The sequence below is a fragment of the Oryx dammah genome, unplaced genomic scaffold, assembly GCF_014754425.2.
Source record: "Oryx dammah isolate SB20612 unplaced genomic scaffold, SCBI_Odam_1.1 HiC_scaffold_19, whole genome shotgun sequence".
Classification (NCBI taxonomy): Eukaryota; Metazoa; Chordata; class Mammalia; order Artiodactyla; family Bovidae; genus Oryx; species Oryx dammah.
Window position 1 is genome coordinate 39,019,043 of NW_024070203.1, and position 18,317 is coordinate 39,037,359.

At 41.7% G+C, this 18,317-nt stretch overlaps 1 protein-coding gene across 1 annotated transcript in view; it reads right to left on the reverse strand.

Moving 5' to 3' along the window:
* The window catches only part of ASPH (aspartate beta-hydroxylase), a 163,389-nt gene that overhangs the window by 45,851 nt on the left and 99,221 nt on the right, over positions 1 to 18,317 (reverse strand). Inside the window, exons 16-18 of the mRNA XM_040261284.1 lie at positions 15,285 to 15,370; positions 5,342 to 5,428; positions 305 to 455 (exon numbers count right to left, since the gene is read on the reverse strand). Coding sequence (XP_040117218.1) covers positions 305 to 455; positions 5,342 to 5,428; positions 15,285 to 15,370 — 324 coding nt within the window. The remainder of the gene's footprint in view (positions 1 to 304; positions 456 to 5,341; positions 5,429 to 15,284; positions 15,371 to 18,317) is intronic.

Consider the following 18,317-nt stretch of genomic DNA (forward strand, 5'->3'; position numbering starts at 1 on the left):
TGAAGTGACTAACACTTATTACTTATGATTCCTTAGGCAATTCATCCAACCTCTCAGAATTCCACTTGTCTCATCTTTAAAATGAGTAGGGAGCAGGTAGGCAGCAAAAATGCTGTCTCTATCTTTGCAACTATGAAGGATTCCTCTTTCAGGCTGACCCAATCAGAGAAATTGCCTGAAATTAGGTAGAAAACTCAGGTTTCCTTCCATGTAATTAAACTCTTCTAAGAGTCTACACAGCCTTCAAGCTTTTGCAGATAAAAGCACACTGCTTGCTACTGAACTGACTCTTCTTCCATCTCACCTAGAAACTGCTGTCTGTCTGACCTCCGCTTCAGGCTCAGCTTCACCAAGTCTGTGGGGGCGTCAGGCAGGCTGGCCGCCTCCTGGTAGGTCTCGATGGCCCTGCGCAGGATCTCATTGCTCCTTCTCTTCTCAGCCAAATCATCTTCACACTAGAGGAAGGGAGAAATGTCCTAGGACAAGCTGCATGTGTAGTTGCCCAAAATATTTATGAAAAGTTGATGTTGGGACTTGCTTTAAAAGTAATTCAAGACAAATTAAAATTTTCTCTTCATCAAGGATAAAAAAATAAAGGAAGGCAACACAACATGTTATTTTAATAATATGAAGAAAAGTTAACTACTAAGCTACACATGAGAAAGACTATCATAAAAGCAGGACAAATATATGTTTGGCTGGTGGAACATGTACCCTGCTATATATCAACATTAATAGCCAGAATTCCAGTCCACAGTTCCTGTTCTTCCACTAGCTTATTCCTGTGCTCATTCATTCATTCAACTATACTCTGTCTAGTAACCCTTTAGAAAAGGGCACTTCACCTTGGCTTGACAGAAAAAAAAAGCTTCAAAATATAGAATGATCTGTTCATATCTGCAAATGGCCTTTAGAACACACCTATCTACCAGGAAAGAAAGTCCAATGTCAATGACTCATATCAGTCATCCTGCCTGCATAACCTTCTGAATATTCATATGCTGGTTTTCTGTTTAGGCCTCAGCTTCTTGTGAGTTAATGCCTCAAAACATGATCCTTCCTAAATGACGTCACAGAATGCCAGAGTCCTAGAGCTGAGAGCCCTACTGAGAACATCTTGTTCACCTTCTTCATTTGGCAGCCTCTTCAAGCTACCAAACAGATCCCGGAACTGGAGGGTCTCTTCACGGTTAATTCAAGGACAAATGCCTATCAAGACATTGTTCTCTATCTAGAGAGGAATAAGTATCTTCACCAACCTCAATCTGAAATGAGAGAAGGATGATACAGCTACACGCCTGTTCCTTTCCCTCCTCCATCCGTCAAGGTCCTTCATTTTAATGAAGTATTAACATTTCAGAACTTTCAGCCTTGGAATTTTAATGTCAGAATTAAAATGTGAAGTCTTTAAAGTCTCTTAAAGAAAACTGATAGGCTTTGCTTTGAGTATCAACATTGATTGATATTGATCAGTTTAACATCTGTAGATGAAGGATTTGCCCTGAAACTGAACATTTGTTACAGGACATTAACATCACAAAGCGTTTTGTTGATTCAAACTAACTGCCCAATCCAGCCTCCTAGGAGATGTGGGATTTTCTGCCTGAGAGGCACTAATGGTTTGTGGAAGATAATAAAGTGAAACAAGCTCATAATTTTGTGTCAGATGTTCAAGGAACTTGGTCAGAATTGATTTTCATAGTGATCCAAAAAATAAGACATTATCAGTTCTACTCTAGAAATGATAAATCCTGTAGTTTTCATGTAACTTAACGTCATTGAATTTATAAAATTGGTTGGGATATTCCAAAGTAATTGTTTAACCTGCTAACAAAGCATGAAAAGTCATCAGGTATTCCTCCTTACAAAATCTATCTTCTGTTGAATTTTTTTTTTTTAAACTTCTATGGGACTTCCCTCGCAGTCCAGTGGTCAAGACTTCATCTTCCAACACAGGAGGTGTGGGTTTGATCCCTGGTCAGGGAGCTAAGACTCCACATGCCTCATGGCCAAAAAACCAAAACATAAAACAGAAGTAATATTGTAACAAATTCATGAAGACTTTAAAAATGATCCACATCAAAAAACCCCACAAAAACAAAAAACAACTAATTCCTATGTATTTAAACTCTCTTTTAAATTATTCTATAAAAATTTAATTTACCATGCTTAAATTTCACATTAATGTTAATATTGATAACACATTGTAGTATAATAGTTTATAGATAAAATATATTGCTGAGGCATAAATCTCAAATTCCTACTGTTAAATAAGGATATATTTATATACATATAAATATATTTATGTATATATATATATATATATATATAGTGAGTGTCATGTGCAAAAGTACTGCATTTGGTACTTGCAATTAATATCACATATAAAGAAAAATCTAAAGCATGAAACATTTTTGCCATAATTAGCACTTGACCCATTATTCTCTCGTTAACAGGCTTTCCTTAATCAAACAACTGCCAGAACTAGTGGCAAAGCACATCACTTATTTAAATAGGCACCATCTTCAGGTAACAAACACATTCTCTGTTGCTTAACGACAATATAATTTAGCAATTTTGGAGAACTGCTGACCCAATTAATTTATAGGAATGATATAGTTGCTAGTCTGTACTGCATCATGGATAAAAGGAACTTCTTAGCATTAAATTTTCACAAATTTATTAAAACTGAATTAATACAAATTTAATAAGTTTTTAAGGAGGAGTTAGGGAGAATTTGGGACTTCCCAGGTGGCTCAGTGGTAAAGAATCCACCTACCAATGCAGGAGATGTAATCTGATCCCTGGGTCAGGAAGATCCCCTGGAGGAGGAAATGGCAACCCACTCCAGTATTCTTGCCTGGGAAATCCCATGGACAGAGAGGCCTGCTGGGCTACCGTCCACAGGGTCAAAAAAAAGTCAGACATGACTGAAATGATTAAGCATGTACACACTCACAGGAAGAATTTAAGCACCTAGACTTCGAGTGGTTGCCACCTTTAGTTACGAGCCAAATGTACTTGTTTTATCTCTAGATGTGTTAGTTTTCATGAGAGTGTCACCCACAAGTGACAGCACTGCCCCCTCTGAACAAGTGTTGTCAGCTTCTCCTGAATCTGGAAAATTTCTGCAGCTCAGAATCTGCCGTCCCAGCAGGGCTGACAGTCTTGTCCTCCCCAGGCAGGAGGAGGTTTACTGCCTGACATTGGTACACCAGCCCTGGATTTTACCCAGGGTTCCAAACTGAATAACGCCTATGGTCTACTTGACACGTGCATTTGAGTGTGTAACAGGCTTCACAGGAACATCACAAACTTCACAGGAACCAGAAGTGGGTCTTTGATTTTGCACCTCTCCAAACCTGTTCAGTCTTCCTGGTCAGTACCTGGCACCATCCTCTCCTTAGACTGCTGAACCAAAACCACCAAATTCATCTCTAAAATTGAAAGTTGCTCAGTTGTGTCTGACTCTTGCAGCCCCATGGAGTGTAGCTTGCTAGGCTCCTCTGTCCATGGGGTTTCCCAGGCGAGAATACTGGGGTGGGTAGCCTCTCCCTTCTCCAGGGGATCTTCCCGACCCAAGGATTGAACCTGGGACTTCTGCATTGCGGGCAGATTCTTTACTATCTGATTCAGTCCTGCCCTGTCCACTGCCCCACCTCTGTGGCCAGGACCAGTCCAAGCCAGCGCCTCTTGAGGACACCTGCAATGTCTCCTATTTTCCTGGCTCCGACTTGGGCTACCATAATCCCTTCTGTACCCAGCAACCAAAGTCATCTTTATTTAAAAAAAAGAAAATAAAAACAACCAGAGAAGTATATCCATGCACAAACCCTCCAAGTGCTTCCGGTGCACAAAGAACACAACCCATGAGCCCCTGGCTTCACCTGTCCCATGTCACCTCCCCCAGGACGCCCCTCCTCCAGTCCACCAGGGATAAAGTCAAGGCTGATTCCCTGTTCCCCCTGCCTGGACAGCTCCTTCCCCAACCTTGTTACATTTCAGCCACTTGTCACCACCTAGGAAGGCCTTTTCTGATCACCTGATTATTTTAAGTATTGCTGTGCCACTCTGAATCCTACCACCTGCGAATAAAACATCGCAATAACATGTTCTTTACTCTGTCACCTTCTTTTCTTTATGGCATATAGTATCAGGTAAGATGTCTTAATATATTTATTTTTAACACTTCTAATATTCTTTAAATATAGATTTATCTATAAAGACCTTTAGGGTTTTGCTCAAACGTCACTGCCTTGATGAGCTATCTTCCGGCCACACTATCCAACATTTTAACCCCCCTCACATGTCCTATAGCCGTGCTCTGCTTTATTTTTGTCTCCTGACAGTGTATCCAGTAGCAAGCAAGAGATTCTCTTCTATGTCTCTTGCATCATCTTCTCCATTACAGTGAAAACGCCCTGTGTGTTGTTGATAGCTGCATCTGCAGTGCCTAAAACAGGGCCTGCCATAGAGTGGGCTTTCACTAGAAAAATTTTGAGTAAGAAACTTAAAATATCTTCCATTGGAATATAAGCTCCATAGGACAGAGACCTCTAGAGTGTTCTTTGTGATAATCCCAGGGCCTAAAACAGTGTGTGGCCCATGGAGGGATTCTGCAGCTAGAGCAAGACATGGAAAAGCTTCATGAATTGAGGAGTTGAAAGATGGAGAAAGTCTGATGAGAAAGGGAGGTGAGGGTGGAGCTAGGGAGAAGGTAGGTAAGAAATGAGTCAGTTGATAGACGCTACAGAGAGAACCAAGTCCATTCCACTTTCTATTTAACTAGGTGGTGGGTCAAATGGAATGAATGTGAAGGGAAGGGAAATCAGGGATGAAAGTGTTACTCTTTGTTTTCTTTTCAAAATCGGAGAGAAACTAGATGGAGGGGGAGCAAAAATACATTACGAAATTCACCAGTACAAAATAGGAATAATTAATTAATTTGCCTTATTTAAAAGAGTATTTCTTGCTTGAATGTATGCATATGCATGAGAAGCTGATTCTGTATACAAGTCAGAAGGGAAAATAAAACACAAATAGTGTAGTGTTAGTCGCTCAGTTGTGTCCGACTCTTTGCAGCCCCAAGGACTGTAGCCTGCCAGACTCCTCTGTCCACTGAGCTCTCCAGGCAAGAATACTAGAGTGGGTTGCCATTTCCTTCTCCAGGGGATCTTCCCGACCCAGGGATGGAACCTGTGTCTCCTGCATTAGTAGGCAGACTCTTTACCACTGAGCCATCAAGGAAGCCCAAAATGCAAATGCCAGGTGGTAAAAAATCCAATTTTACAGAACGTAAGGACATCAAAACAGTGTCCTAAGTATCAGGGCTTCAGCATACCTGTGCTTTCCCATACCGAGCTCCTGGACTCTGAGGGTACTTGTGAACCAGTTCTTCAAATGCATTCACCGCTTCCTCAATTTTCCCCTGTTAGGAAGAGGCAATTACATACATAGAATAAATTCAAATGCATAATATAGTTATTTAATAGTCACCAAGTAAATTTTGTTAAAATTTTCCAGACTCCCTTCTGAGTTTATAGTTAACAGTCTTCTGTCTTAAGATTTTAAATAATTAACTGCATGATGGAAAACATAAAACTAGAAATGAACATAAATAGACTTTATTTTTTAAAAGGCAGATACCTGACTAATGATGTACTACGAGTCTTTGTTAAAGAAATGGCATTTTCTCTCTGCATGTATAGTTCCTACATTCAATCTTTAAAAGATATTTAGGACTTAAGCTGGGGGAGGAATATTCCTGGCAGTTAGAATGTCTGCAGTGAGAAGGGCAGTCTCAGTGGGGAATAAGCATATGAGATGAGAGGGCCACCTGGCCTCGGAAACTGTCACCCACTGAGCATCAGGGCTGACTATGCTCAGCTGGTGCTGTAAGTGCCTCACTGCCTCCAGGTCATAGGACCCCTCCCAAAGCCCATGTGGGTCCTTAGAAGCCAGTTGGAGCACCTGTGATGGGTCTCTGACCACCACTGTGCAAAGAGACACACAGAATGTGCAACAGGTAAGCTTGCCTAGGGTCTCAGCATGGGGGTGAGGAGTCCCACCCACCCTGGCCCCGGCCTCAGTCCATCCACAGTGAGAAACACACGTCTCCTGATGTTCTACTGGAAGGCAGCACATCAGGATGTTGGAACCATGAGATGGAGACAGAGTTTCTGAGTTGAACTTTACCAGACCCTTCAGCCATCTATCCATAAATCCATTCTTTCCTTGTATAAATGTGAGCTCACTGTGCTTTGTATGTCATTACCTCCACCGAGTGAGTTTTCACAACAACAAAGTTCATCCCATAAATGTGGTTGGGCTCAGCAAACCATGTAGTGCTACTAGATTGTTACTGACACCTACTTCTCAATAACTTGGCTTAATAGAACCAGGCAACATCTAAGTCCCTTAAAATCATGGAAGAAGGTTTTTTTTTACTTCCTGTCACATGCTCATCAGTGATACTGAGGGTTTAGCTAGAATGTGGGCTCCACCACTTAGGAGACGTGGGACTTCTGGCAAATTACTTGACTTTGCCTTAATACACCTCATCTGTGAAATGGGGACAATGAGTGTACTTGACTACCTTGGGGGTTGCTGTGAAGGCCAAATCTGACAACATCCATAAAGTACTTAGAGCTGCTGCTGAGACCATGGACACTATTGAAAATTTGTTAGCTATTACTACTACTACTGTTGTGGTGTGGGGAGGATATGAGAGCCAGCACAGAATGAAATGTGTCCCAGGTAAGTCTCTTACCTGATGGACAGATTAATGCAAAGACAATGAGGATTTGAAGGCTGAGATAAATCATGTCCGTAACTTATTCTCTAAGTTAACTGTCAGAAACAATTGTATGGCTATTTAAAATATGTCTTGCCTCTCAAAAAAAAAAAAAAAAATGTCATGCCTCTCACAATATTGATTTTTTTAAAGGCTCTATTCTTTAGAACAGTTTTAGGTTTGCAGCAAAATTGAGAGGAAAGCATAGAGATCTCCCATGTACCCCCTATGCCTACTCATGCCCTGACTCCCCCATAATCCACATCCTGACTCAGCACAGCGGGACATTTGTTGGGATTGATGAGCCTTCAATGAAATGAAAATCACCCAAAGTCCATAATTTACATTTGGGTTCACTCTTAGTGTTGTACATTCTACAGGTTTGAACAAATGTATGACAGGTATCCAACGTTTTTACTGTCTCCATAGTTTTGCATTTTCAGAAAGTCATATAGTTTGAATCAAATAGTATGTAGCCTATTCAGATTAGCTTCTTTCACTTAGTAATATGTGTTTAAGCTTCCTCCTTATCTTTTCATCCCTATCTTTTCAAGGAGATCAAATCAGTCAATCCTAAAGGAAATCAGTCCTGAATATTCATTGGAAGGACTGATGCTCAAGCTGAAGCTCCAATACTTTGGCCACCTAATGCAAAGAGCTGAATCATTGGAAAAGACCCTGATGCTGGGAAAGATTGAAGGCAGGAGGAGAAGGGGACGACAGAGGATGAGGTGGTTGGATGGCATCACTGACTCAATGGACATGAGGTTGAGGAAGCTCTGGAAGATGGTGATGGAGAGTGAAGCCTGGCGTGCTGCAGTCCACAGGGTCGCAGAGAGTCCGACCCAACTGAGCAACTGAACAACAATTATCTTTCCGTGGCTTGATAGCTATTTCTTTTTAGTGCTGAATCAGATTTCATTGTCTAGGTGTATCACAGTTATCTATCTGATCACTTACCAAAGGTACACCTCAGTTGCTTTCAAGTTTTGGCAACTATTGAACTATTGCTATAAACATCTACGTGCAGGTTTTCAGGAGAACGTAAATTTTCATCTCCTTTGGATAAACACCAAGGAATGAGATTTCTAGATTGTATGCCAAGAGTAGGCTTAGTTTTGTATGAAACCATCAAACTGTCTTCCGAGGTGGCTGTACCATTTCACATTCCCACCAGCAACGGATGAGGGTTTCCAGGGCTCCCCAGGGTCATCAGCACGTGGTGTTGTCAGTGATCCAGTGACAGTGGCCTTTCTAAGGGTGTACTAATAGTGTCATCCTGTTTTAGATTGCATTCCATAACATATGAGGTGAAGCATCTTTTCACATGCTCATCTGCCATCTGAATATCTTCTTGGGTGAATTGTCTTTGAAGGTCTTTGGCCCGTTTTAAAAATCGTGTTGTTTATTTTTTATCATTGAATTTTAAAATTGCTCTGTGTGTTTTGGATAACAACTTCTAAAACCACTACTTTATTTCTTCCATGAATGGTTTTAAGGGATGAAGAATTCAAAATAAATATCTTTTTCTGAGTAACTGTCTTCTAACTACCTTGTATGAGTTTTCTGTGGCAGCTGTAATAAATGGCCACAAACTCGGTGGCTTAAAACAACAGAAATTCATTCTTGCACCGTCTGGAGAATGGACTGGAATCCAGATGTGGGCAGGACCATTCTTCATCCAGAGGCTGTAGGGGGGAATCTATTCCTGCCTCCTGACAGCATTTCTTTTCTTGTAAAATATGTATCTATCTATTTAGCTGTGCACGTGGTTTCTTTGATCTTCATTGTGGCATGCGGGATTTTTAGCTGCAGCATGTGGGACCTGACCAGGGATTGAACTCAGGCCCCCTGCATTGGAAGTGTGGAGTCTTTAGTCGCTGGGCCACCAGGGACAGCATTTCTTCACTGGTGGACACGTGACTCTCGTCTCCACTTTGTCTTCTCTCTGTCTTCTGTTCTGTCTATATCAGGTTTCCCTCGGCCTCTCTCTTACATGGGAGTGAATTTAGGGTCCAACTAGATAACCCAGGATAGTCCCCTGTCTTAGACCCTTTAATCCTATCTGCAAAGACCCTTTCTCCAAACACAGTTCAAGGGATTAGAACATGGATATCTTTGGGTGGGGGGGAACAATTTTCAGCCTATCACATGCCTTACACAACTTAAATTGCAAATTTGGGAGCTATTTTTGTGGAAATCATGCTAAATGCACCATCTCCAGATTTAAAGCATAGGATTAACAATATTCATAACAAGTCTGCTTAAGTATTTTTCCAGCTAACACTCCCTTAGTTGGCTATCAAGGTTATATAAATAATGGAACACACTGGCTCTGTTCTAGGCATCTCTGGATTCCTTCACACAGATGCTCCTTGCCTTTCCTAAGGGACCATCAGCCCTGCCCTCCCCTCAGCTCGCAAAGGAAATGTGTTTGCTGTTAGTCTGAAAAAAATTTCCCTTCTCCAGGTTCTTACTGGAGAATAAAGCTCCTGACATCATTACACAATTCTTAATAAACTCAACTACAAGATAGAATGCTCATGAAGACTTGCCTAAAAATCATCTGTTATTCAACACAGCTTATATATGATCCTAGGACCAAGATCATTCACTGGAGAGACCAGTACTTGCCCCTGTCACCTCACCTCCAGCTTCTGTTTTGGCGTAAGGCCAGTGGGCTCCCTTGCAGGACATTAAGACATAGCCCATAGAGGTCAGTTAGGATCCATGAGTGTACTATAAATTTACTAGTTTTTGTTTTGTAATTAATGAACATTTTGGAAGATACATGTTGCAGATATATAAAAATTGTTTCTCCCTGAATTCTATTCATTAAGTTTAGAATTCATCCCTGAGGTGGATTCATTGAGATTTTCTATTTCTCTTAATTACTTCTCCACTGACTCACTGGCATCTTCTAAAAGAAAAGAGTTGATGAGGCCCTACTGTACAGCACAGGGAACTATGCTTAGTATTTTGCAATAACTTATAAGGGAAAAGCCAGCAAATTTGGAAAACTCAGCAGTGGCCACAGGACTGGAAAAGGTCCATTTTCATTCCAATCCCAAAGAAAGGCAATGCCAAAGAATGCTCAAACTACCGCACAATTGCACTCATCTCACGCTAGTAAAGTAATGCTGAAAATTCTCCAAGCCAGGCTTCAAAAATATGTGAACCATGAACTTCCTGATGTTCAAGCTGGTTTTAGAAAAGGCAGAGGAATCAGAGATCAAATTGCCAACATCCTCAGGATCATCGAAAAAGCAAGAGAGTTCCAGAAAAACATCTATTTCTGCTTTATTGACTATGCCAAAGCTTTTGACTGTGTGGATCACAAGAAACTGTGGAAAATTCTGAAAGAGATGGGAGTACCAGACCACCTGACCTGCCTCTTGAGAAATCTGTATGCAGGTCAGGAAGCAACAGTTAGAACTGGACATGGAACAACAGACTGGTTCCAAATAGGAAAAGGAGTACGTCAAGGCTGTATATTGTCACCCTGCTTATTTAACTTCTATGCAGAGTACATCACGAGAAACGCTGGACTGGAAGAAACACAAGCTGGAATCAAGATTGCCGGGAGAAATATCAATAACCTCAGATAGATATGCAGATGACACCACCCTTATGGCAGAAAGTGAAGAGGAGCTAAAAGGCCTCTTGATGAAAGTGAAAGAGGAGAGTGAAAAAGTTGGCTTAAAGCTCAACATTCAGAAAATGAAGATCATGGCATCCAGTCCCATCACTTCATGGGAAATAGATGGGGAAACAGTGTCAGACTTTATTTTTAGGGGCTCCAAAATCACTGCAGATGGTGATTGCAGTCATGAAATTAAAAGATGCTTACTCCTTGGAAGAAAAGTTATGACCAACCTAGACAGCATATTCAAAAGCAGAGACATTACTTTGCTGACTAAGGTCCGTCTAGTCAAGGCTATGGTTTTTCCTGTGGTCATGTATGGATGTGAGAGTTGGACTGTGAAGAAGGCTGAGCGCCAAAGAATTGATGCTTTTGAACTGTGGTGTTGGAGAAGACTCTTGAGAGTCCCTTGGACTGCAAGGAGATCCAACCAGTCCATTCTGAAGGAGATCAGTGCTGGGATTTCTTTGGAAGGAATGATGCTAAAGCTGAAACTCCAGTACTTTGGCCACCTCATGGGAAGAGTTGACTCATTGGAAAAGACTCTGATGCTGGGAGGGATTGGGGGCAGGAGGAGAAGGGGACGACCCAGGATGAGATGGCTGGATGGCATCACTGCCTCGATGGACGTGAGTCTGAGTGAACTCCGGGAGTTGGTGATGGACAGCGAGGCCTGGTGTGCTGCGATTCATGGGGTCGCAAAGAGTTGGACATGACTGAGCGACTGAACTGAACTGAACTGATAAGGGAAAACAATCTGAAAAAAATAGATATGCAAGTATTTACAACTGAAATGGGCTTCCCAAATGGCACAGTGGTAAAGAATACTCCTGCTAATGCAGGAGGCGAAGGAGACACAGATTTGATCCCTGGGTTGGGAAGATCCCCTGGAGGAGGAAATGGCAACCCACCCCAGGATTCTTGTCTGGAGAATCCCATGAACAGAGGAGCTTAGTGGGCTGTAGTCCACGGGGTCGCAGAGAGTGGGACATGCTGAGCACACATGTATAACTAAAACACTTTGCTATATACACAAAACCAAAACTATTGTAAATCAACTATACTTCAATCAAAATAAATAAATTAAAAAACCAAAAAGCATCAGCGGGTGTAATGTTAGGGAGGAGGCTGAGCTATCCATCACTGGGTCCTTGATGCATATCTACATCAGGACATTCTCTCTGGACTTGACACAGAGCAGCTCTTCTGAGGACCACTGTTCATCTGATGGTGTGATCCATGCCCCTGCCTTACTCAGCCCACAGTTGACATCATTCCTAGCCCCGTTTAGAGCCTCCAGTGTGAACTTCTCATGTGTTGAACTTTTGGCTTTATTAAGCTTTCTCTTCTTTTCATTTTTATGATTCCAACAAATGAATGAACATTTCAGTCTATCATTTCCAATCCTTTTTCTGGGGCATAAGGAGGAGTTTTAAACAATACATGTTATTTTTAAAAATCAATGATTGAAATATGATTTGTGCATTTTTGGAGGAAATAGAAAGTGACCTCACACGTTCATGTCACATAGTATCTGAAACAAGGGTGTGACCTGAGACAGGGCCTCCTCCGACCAGAGTATGCCTCAGGGCCACAGTGGTCCCAGGGGAGTCTGTTGCATTATTTGAAAACACCGGCTATAAAAACAACCCTGCTGCTGCTGCTAAGTCGCTTCAGTCGTGTCCGACTCTGTGCAACCCCATAGACGGCAGCCCACCAGGCTCCCCCGTCCCTGGGATTCTCAAGGCAAGAACACTGGAGTGGGTTGCCATTGCCTTCTCCAATGCATGAAAGTGAAAAGTGAAAGTGAAGTCGCTCAGTCATGTCCGACTCTTAGCGACCCCATGGACTGCAGTCTACCAGGCTCCTGCATCCATGGGATTTTCCAGGCAAGAGTACTGGAGTGGTAATTCCACTGATGATTCAGTTCATAGCACGGCTCCCTATTGTTTCAGAAGCAAGAATTGCCTCTGTAGCCACTTCTTCCTCTTTTATTTACCCTGTTACAGATCCACGGTGCTTCTTGAGGCTAGCATCATAATTTCTGAAAATAAGCAAGGGCCAGAGGAGAACACTCCATGAATTGTTCCAGCACTTTTATGTTTCACTGACTTACCTGCCCCTTGATAACTGAGTCCTTCTCTACCATTTATTATCATTACATAAAAATCCTTCTCTAAAGCTGTTCATTTATTCTTTATCCCTAAAATCACCTGTGAAATAGGTAGCCCCCCTCATTTTTCACTAAGGACATACAGCACAGAGAAAGTGGAGAATGCCAAACAGGGTGATAGGAAAAGAAGATTCCTGCCTCATTCCTAGTAAGAAATGCAAAATTTCAACAAAGAATAGCTGGCCTCATTTTACAAAGTTAAATGAGATAGACACAGAAATCATCCAATGTTAATTTAGTGAACAAAGACTTGGGCTGTAATATTCTCTGGAATTACTGCATTTGTATCGGCTGCTGATGAGGGTGAGCCAGGCTTCAGTTTGGGAACCTTGCCATTTGCTAGTTACAGACATCTTCATGCTTGTTTGGGACTTTTCCAAAAGATGTGTGGGAAGCACATTTTGGTCCCACTTCAGTGCCTAACTTGGATGTTTTTGTTGTTGTTTTTTACCTATGACAATCCCCTATTACTTTTTTTTTTCTTTTGCAGTCAATGTATCAATGTCTACTGATTAAAAACCACATTATAGGAAAACCAATGGTATTACACAAGGTATAAATTCAAGTACAGAACCAAGACAGATATTTTCACAAGAGACAAGTAGAGGCAAATCTTGGAGATCTTGTGGGTTTGGCTCCAGATTACCACAATAAAGCAAATACTGCAATAAAGCCAAGTCCCCATGAATATCTAACCTTTAAATGACTATCTTACATTTAAAGGTTATGTTTATATCACATCAGGCTTCCCTAGTGACTCAGATGGTAAAGAATCTGCCTGCAATACGGGAGACCTGGGTTCAGTTCCTGGGTTGGGAAGATCTCCTGGAGAAGTGAATGGCTACCTACTTCAGTATTCTGGCCTGGAGAATTCCATGGACAGAGGAGCCTGGCAGGCTATAGTCCATGGGGTCACAAAGAGCTGGACATGACTGAGCGACTTGTACTTTACATTATACCATGGTCTATCAAGTATGCAAGAGCATTAATGTCTAAAAAACAATGCACACATCTTAATTAAAAATACTTTATTGCTAAAAAATGTTGATCATCATCTGAGCCTTCAGTGAGTCATAATCTTTTGGCTGGTGGAGAGTTTGAAATTATTTTGAGAATTACCAAAATGTGACAGAGAGATATGAAGTGAGCAAATGAGGTTGGAAAAATGGCACTGATAGGCCTGTTTGACACAGGCCTGCCAAAAACCTTTAATTTGAAGAAAAGAATGCAATATCCATGAAGAACAATAAAGTGAAGCACAATAAAATGAGGTATGCCTATAGATGATTAAGTGAAGATGTCATTAAATACATTATAATAAATATTGGGCATGGTAATTAGATGACTATGACTGAGTTGGGAGAACAGATAACTTCAATCTTGTGTTAATTCCCTGTTTTCAAAAACTGTAATATCCAAGAACAAATGCAAATAAGGTTTTGAATTAACTGATGACAAAGCAAAACATAAAATAGTCACCCTGGGAATTAGAGCTATGTGAGTTTAACCCAGAGTGAGAAGAATTTTAAATCGAAAATCATTTCACCTAATAGTAACTATCCTAAGTACTAGACTAACTTATTGTTTCTTTTTTGCATCAAGGTGCTTTAAAATGAAAACCCTTACTTGTATGCTGCTTGGCAGTACTGATGCTTTTAAAAAAATCTCTTATCTCATTGTTCACTGTATAGTCACTAAGTTGTGTCTAATTTTTTTGTAATCCCTGTGGACTGCAGCACACCAGGCTTCACTGTCCATTGCCATCTCCCAAGAGCTTCCTCAAGATCATGTCCATTGAGTCAGTGGTGCCGCCCAACCGTCTTATCCACTGTCATCCCCTCTCCTCCTGCCCTCAGTCTTTCTCAGCTTTGGGGTCTTTCCCAACGTTCTTCCCATCAGGTGGCCAAAGTATTGGAGCTAAAGCATCAGTCCTTCCAGTGAATAGTCATGGGTAATTTCCTTTAGGATTGACTGGTTGGATCTCCTTGCAGTCCGAGGGACTCTCAAGAGTCTTCTCCAGCACCACAATTCAAAAGCATTAATTCTTTGGCCCTCAGCCTTCTTATGGTCCAGTTCTCACATCTATACATGACTACTGGAAAAACCACAGGTTTGACTAAATGGACTTTTGTCAGCAAAGTGATGTCTCTGCATTGTAATATGCTGTCCAGGTTTGTCATAGCTTTTCTTCCAAGGAGCAAGTGTCTTTTAATTTTGTGGCTATAGGCACCATCCACAATGATTTTGGAGCCCAAGAAAATAAAATGTCACTGCTTCCACTTTTTCCTCATCTATTTGCTTATCTTATTGGGTCTTTGTAAAAAATCAAGGAGGAAGTAAATACATATTATTCTCATCTTTTAATACAAGGAAACAGAGACTCAGAATGACCGACTGATTTCCCCAAGGCCACACAACTAGATGGTGATAGAAGTGGCTGACTCCCCAACTGGCTGGCCTGAAGATGAAGTTCTGTTTTTATCTGGCCATTACAGCTGCAGTTTTTCTTTGAGATTCACTCCCCGTGGAACGCTGATGTGCCTGGGGAAAAATCCACTCTGTTCAAAGGTTGTTTCCCTTACAGTGTTTTTTAAAAGCAAACCAAGGGTAATGCCTATGTTTATTTAACAATGAAACCATCGCACGTTTCTATGAAAAATAGACCATCGACCTACCCTTTTACGGAGTTTTTCTGCAGCATCAAGCTCAGCTTTAATAGTCTTATCAAATTTATTTAATAGTTTAGGCTTCTTTTTCTTCACTGAAAGAAAAAAGAGGTTTATAATTTTTATTTTATGTCTAGAAATAGTTACAGCAAATAGTGATTTATAAAAGTAGTAAGAAATCCAGGATTGGTCACAAGCCAATTGGAACTGGAGGAGCGGTTCCTAATTCAATTTCCTACAAGGCTCTCCCCACCCCCGGGTTGACCCAGCCAGTAAATGCCAAGCACAGGGACACAGCCTGGGCCCTTTAACCCATGTGCTCCAAGGTGTTCTTGGGATTCTGGATGAATACTGATATCCTGAAACTCTCAGGAGAGTGACCTAATTTCTGGAATGAAATGGTAGGTATGATTTCTGAACTCTTTTAATCAATTCCTTGGGTAAGTACCAAAGACCACTTACAAGCATCTTTGAACACCTATAGTGTTTCCAATCAGATAAAAGTAGGAAACTACTCTCAAAAGGATTCAAGTGAGCAGGATTTCTTAGTTGAGGATTCAAGACCATTCTGTTGCATCTAGGACCTAAATTCCACCATATTCCATACTTTAGCCAGAAGGGACCACCCCACAAATAAGCTTTGTGTCATTTCTGAGGCTAATTTCTCCAAGTAAAATGACTTATTCCTTTTCATTTGAAAAGGAAGGGGAGGGTGGGAAGAACTGGGAGAATGGCATTGACATACAGACACTACCATGTAAAACAGACAGCTAGTGGGAAGCGGCTAGAAAGTTCAGGGAGCTTAGCTTGGTGCTCTGTGATGGCCTAGAGGGATGGGATGGGGTGGGGAAGGAAGGCTGTACAGGGACAGGATATATTTATATATGTATAGCTGGTTCACTTTGTTGTACGGTAGAAACTAACATAACATTGTAAAGCAATTATATGCCAATAATAAAATTAAAAAAAAAAAAAGAAAAAGAAAAATGTACCCTGCCTTTAATAATCAGCTCAAAACCACATTCATTCCACATATCACCCATGCAAGCACTCTGTTCTTTTTTCTCTCCCTTTCTATGACACGACTGAAGTCCTCAGTACAATGCATACATCTTTTTTTGTGGTTCTTCTCCATATTATATGGGACTTTTATTATAATAACGTGTATACTTATCCTGGTCTCTTTCCAAACCATAAGACTGTAGCTTGCCAGGTTGCTCTGCCCAAGGGATTTTCCAGGCAAGAATACTGGAGTGGGCTGCTATTTCCTCCTCCAGAGGATCTTCCCAACCCAGGGATCAAACCCACATCTCTCACATTGGCAGGTGGATTCTTTATCACTGTGCCACTTGGGAAGCTATTTAGTTCAGTTCAGTCGCTCAGTCATATCTGACTGTTTGCGACCCCATGAATCGCAGCACACCAGGCCTCCCTGGCCATCTCCAACTCCTGGAGTTTACTCAAACTCATGTCCATTCAGTCAGTGATGCCATCCAGCCATCTCATCCTCTGTCGTCCCCTTTTCCTCCTGCCCCCAATCCCTCCCAGCATCAGGGTCTTTTCCAATGAGTCAACTCTTCGCATGAGGTGACCAAAGTATTGGAGTTTCAACTTTAGCATCAGTCCCTCCAATGAACACCCAGGACTGATCTCCTTTAGAATGAACTGGTTGGATCTCCTTGCAGTCCAAGGGACTCTCAAGAGTCTTCTCCAACACCACAGTTCAAAAGCATCAATTCTTCGGTGCTCAGCTTTCTTCACAGTCCAACTCTCACATACATACATGACCACTGGAAAAACCATAGCCTTGACTAGAGGGACATTTGTTGGCAAAGTAATGTCTCTGCTTTTCAATATGCTATCTAGGTTGGTCATAACTTTCCTTCCAAAGAGTAAGCGTCTTTTAATTTCATGGCTGCAGTCACCATCTGCAGTGATTTTGGAGCCCCCCAAAATAAAGTCTGACACTGTTTCCCCATCTATTTCCCATGAAGTGATGGGACCAGATGCCATGATCTTCGTTTTCTGAATGTTGAGCTCTAAGCCAACTTTTTTGCTCTCCTCTTTCACTTTGATCAAGAGGCTTTTTAGTTCCTGTTCACTTTCTGCCATAAGGGTGGTGTCATCTGCCTATCTGAGGTTATTGATATTTCTCCCGGCAATCTTGATTCCAGCTTGTGCTTCTTCCAGCCCAGTGTTTCTCATGATGTACTCTGCATAGAAGTTAAATAAGCAGGGTGACAATATACAGCCTTGATGTACTCCTTTTCCTATTTGGAACCAGTCTGTTGTTCCATGTCCAGTTCTAACTGTTGCTTCCTGACCTGCATATAGGTTTCTCAAGAGGCAGGTCAGGTGGTCTGGTACTCCCATCTCTCTCAGAATTTTCCAGTTTATTGTGATCCACACAGTCAAAGGCTTTGGCGTAGTCAATAAAGCAGAAATAGATGTTTTTCTGGAACTCTCTTGTTTTTTTGATGATCCAGTGGATGTTGGCAATTTGACCTCTGGTTCCTCTGCCTTTTCTAAAACCAGCTGAACATCTGGAAGCTATTACTCACTCATAAATCTTGACTTGGGAATATGAGCCATATTTCCAAGCACCCCACACTCCAGGTTAACCATCAAATCGTCCCAGTGGCCATAGCCACTGCGAATGCTTCCAGATCATTTTCTGCCCAGTCCCACCCTGTGAGTAAGTTACCCTGTAATAAATGGATCCATTGATTACACGGAGACTCCTGCATTATTTTTCAGTCTCGAAATGCCTTCTCAGTTCAGTGGGCACTTTCTGTTCCATCTGTCCTCCAACATCTCCCCTCTCCCAGTCGAATGGTTTCCAAAAGGAGGGAAGTTTCCTAAAAACCTTAGCCTCCTGCCTCTCCCCACAGGGAAAATGGTGTGACTTATCTGATTACTGAGCTTGGGGGAAGCGACAAGCTTGTGTGGCTCAGCCCCACCCCTTCCCTTCCTCTAGCACATAAACCTTTATTGTGCTGGGCTGGTAGCACATGCTCCAGGGAGGGGAAACACATGGCAGAA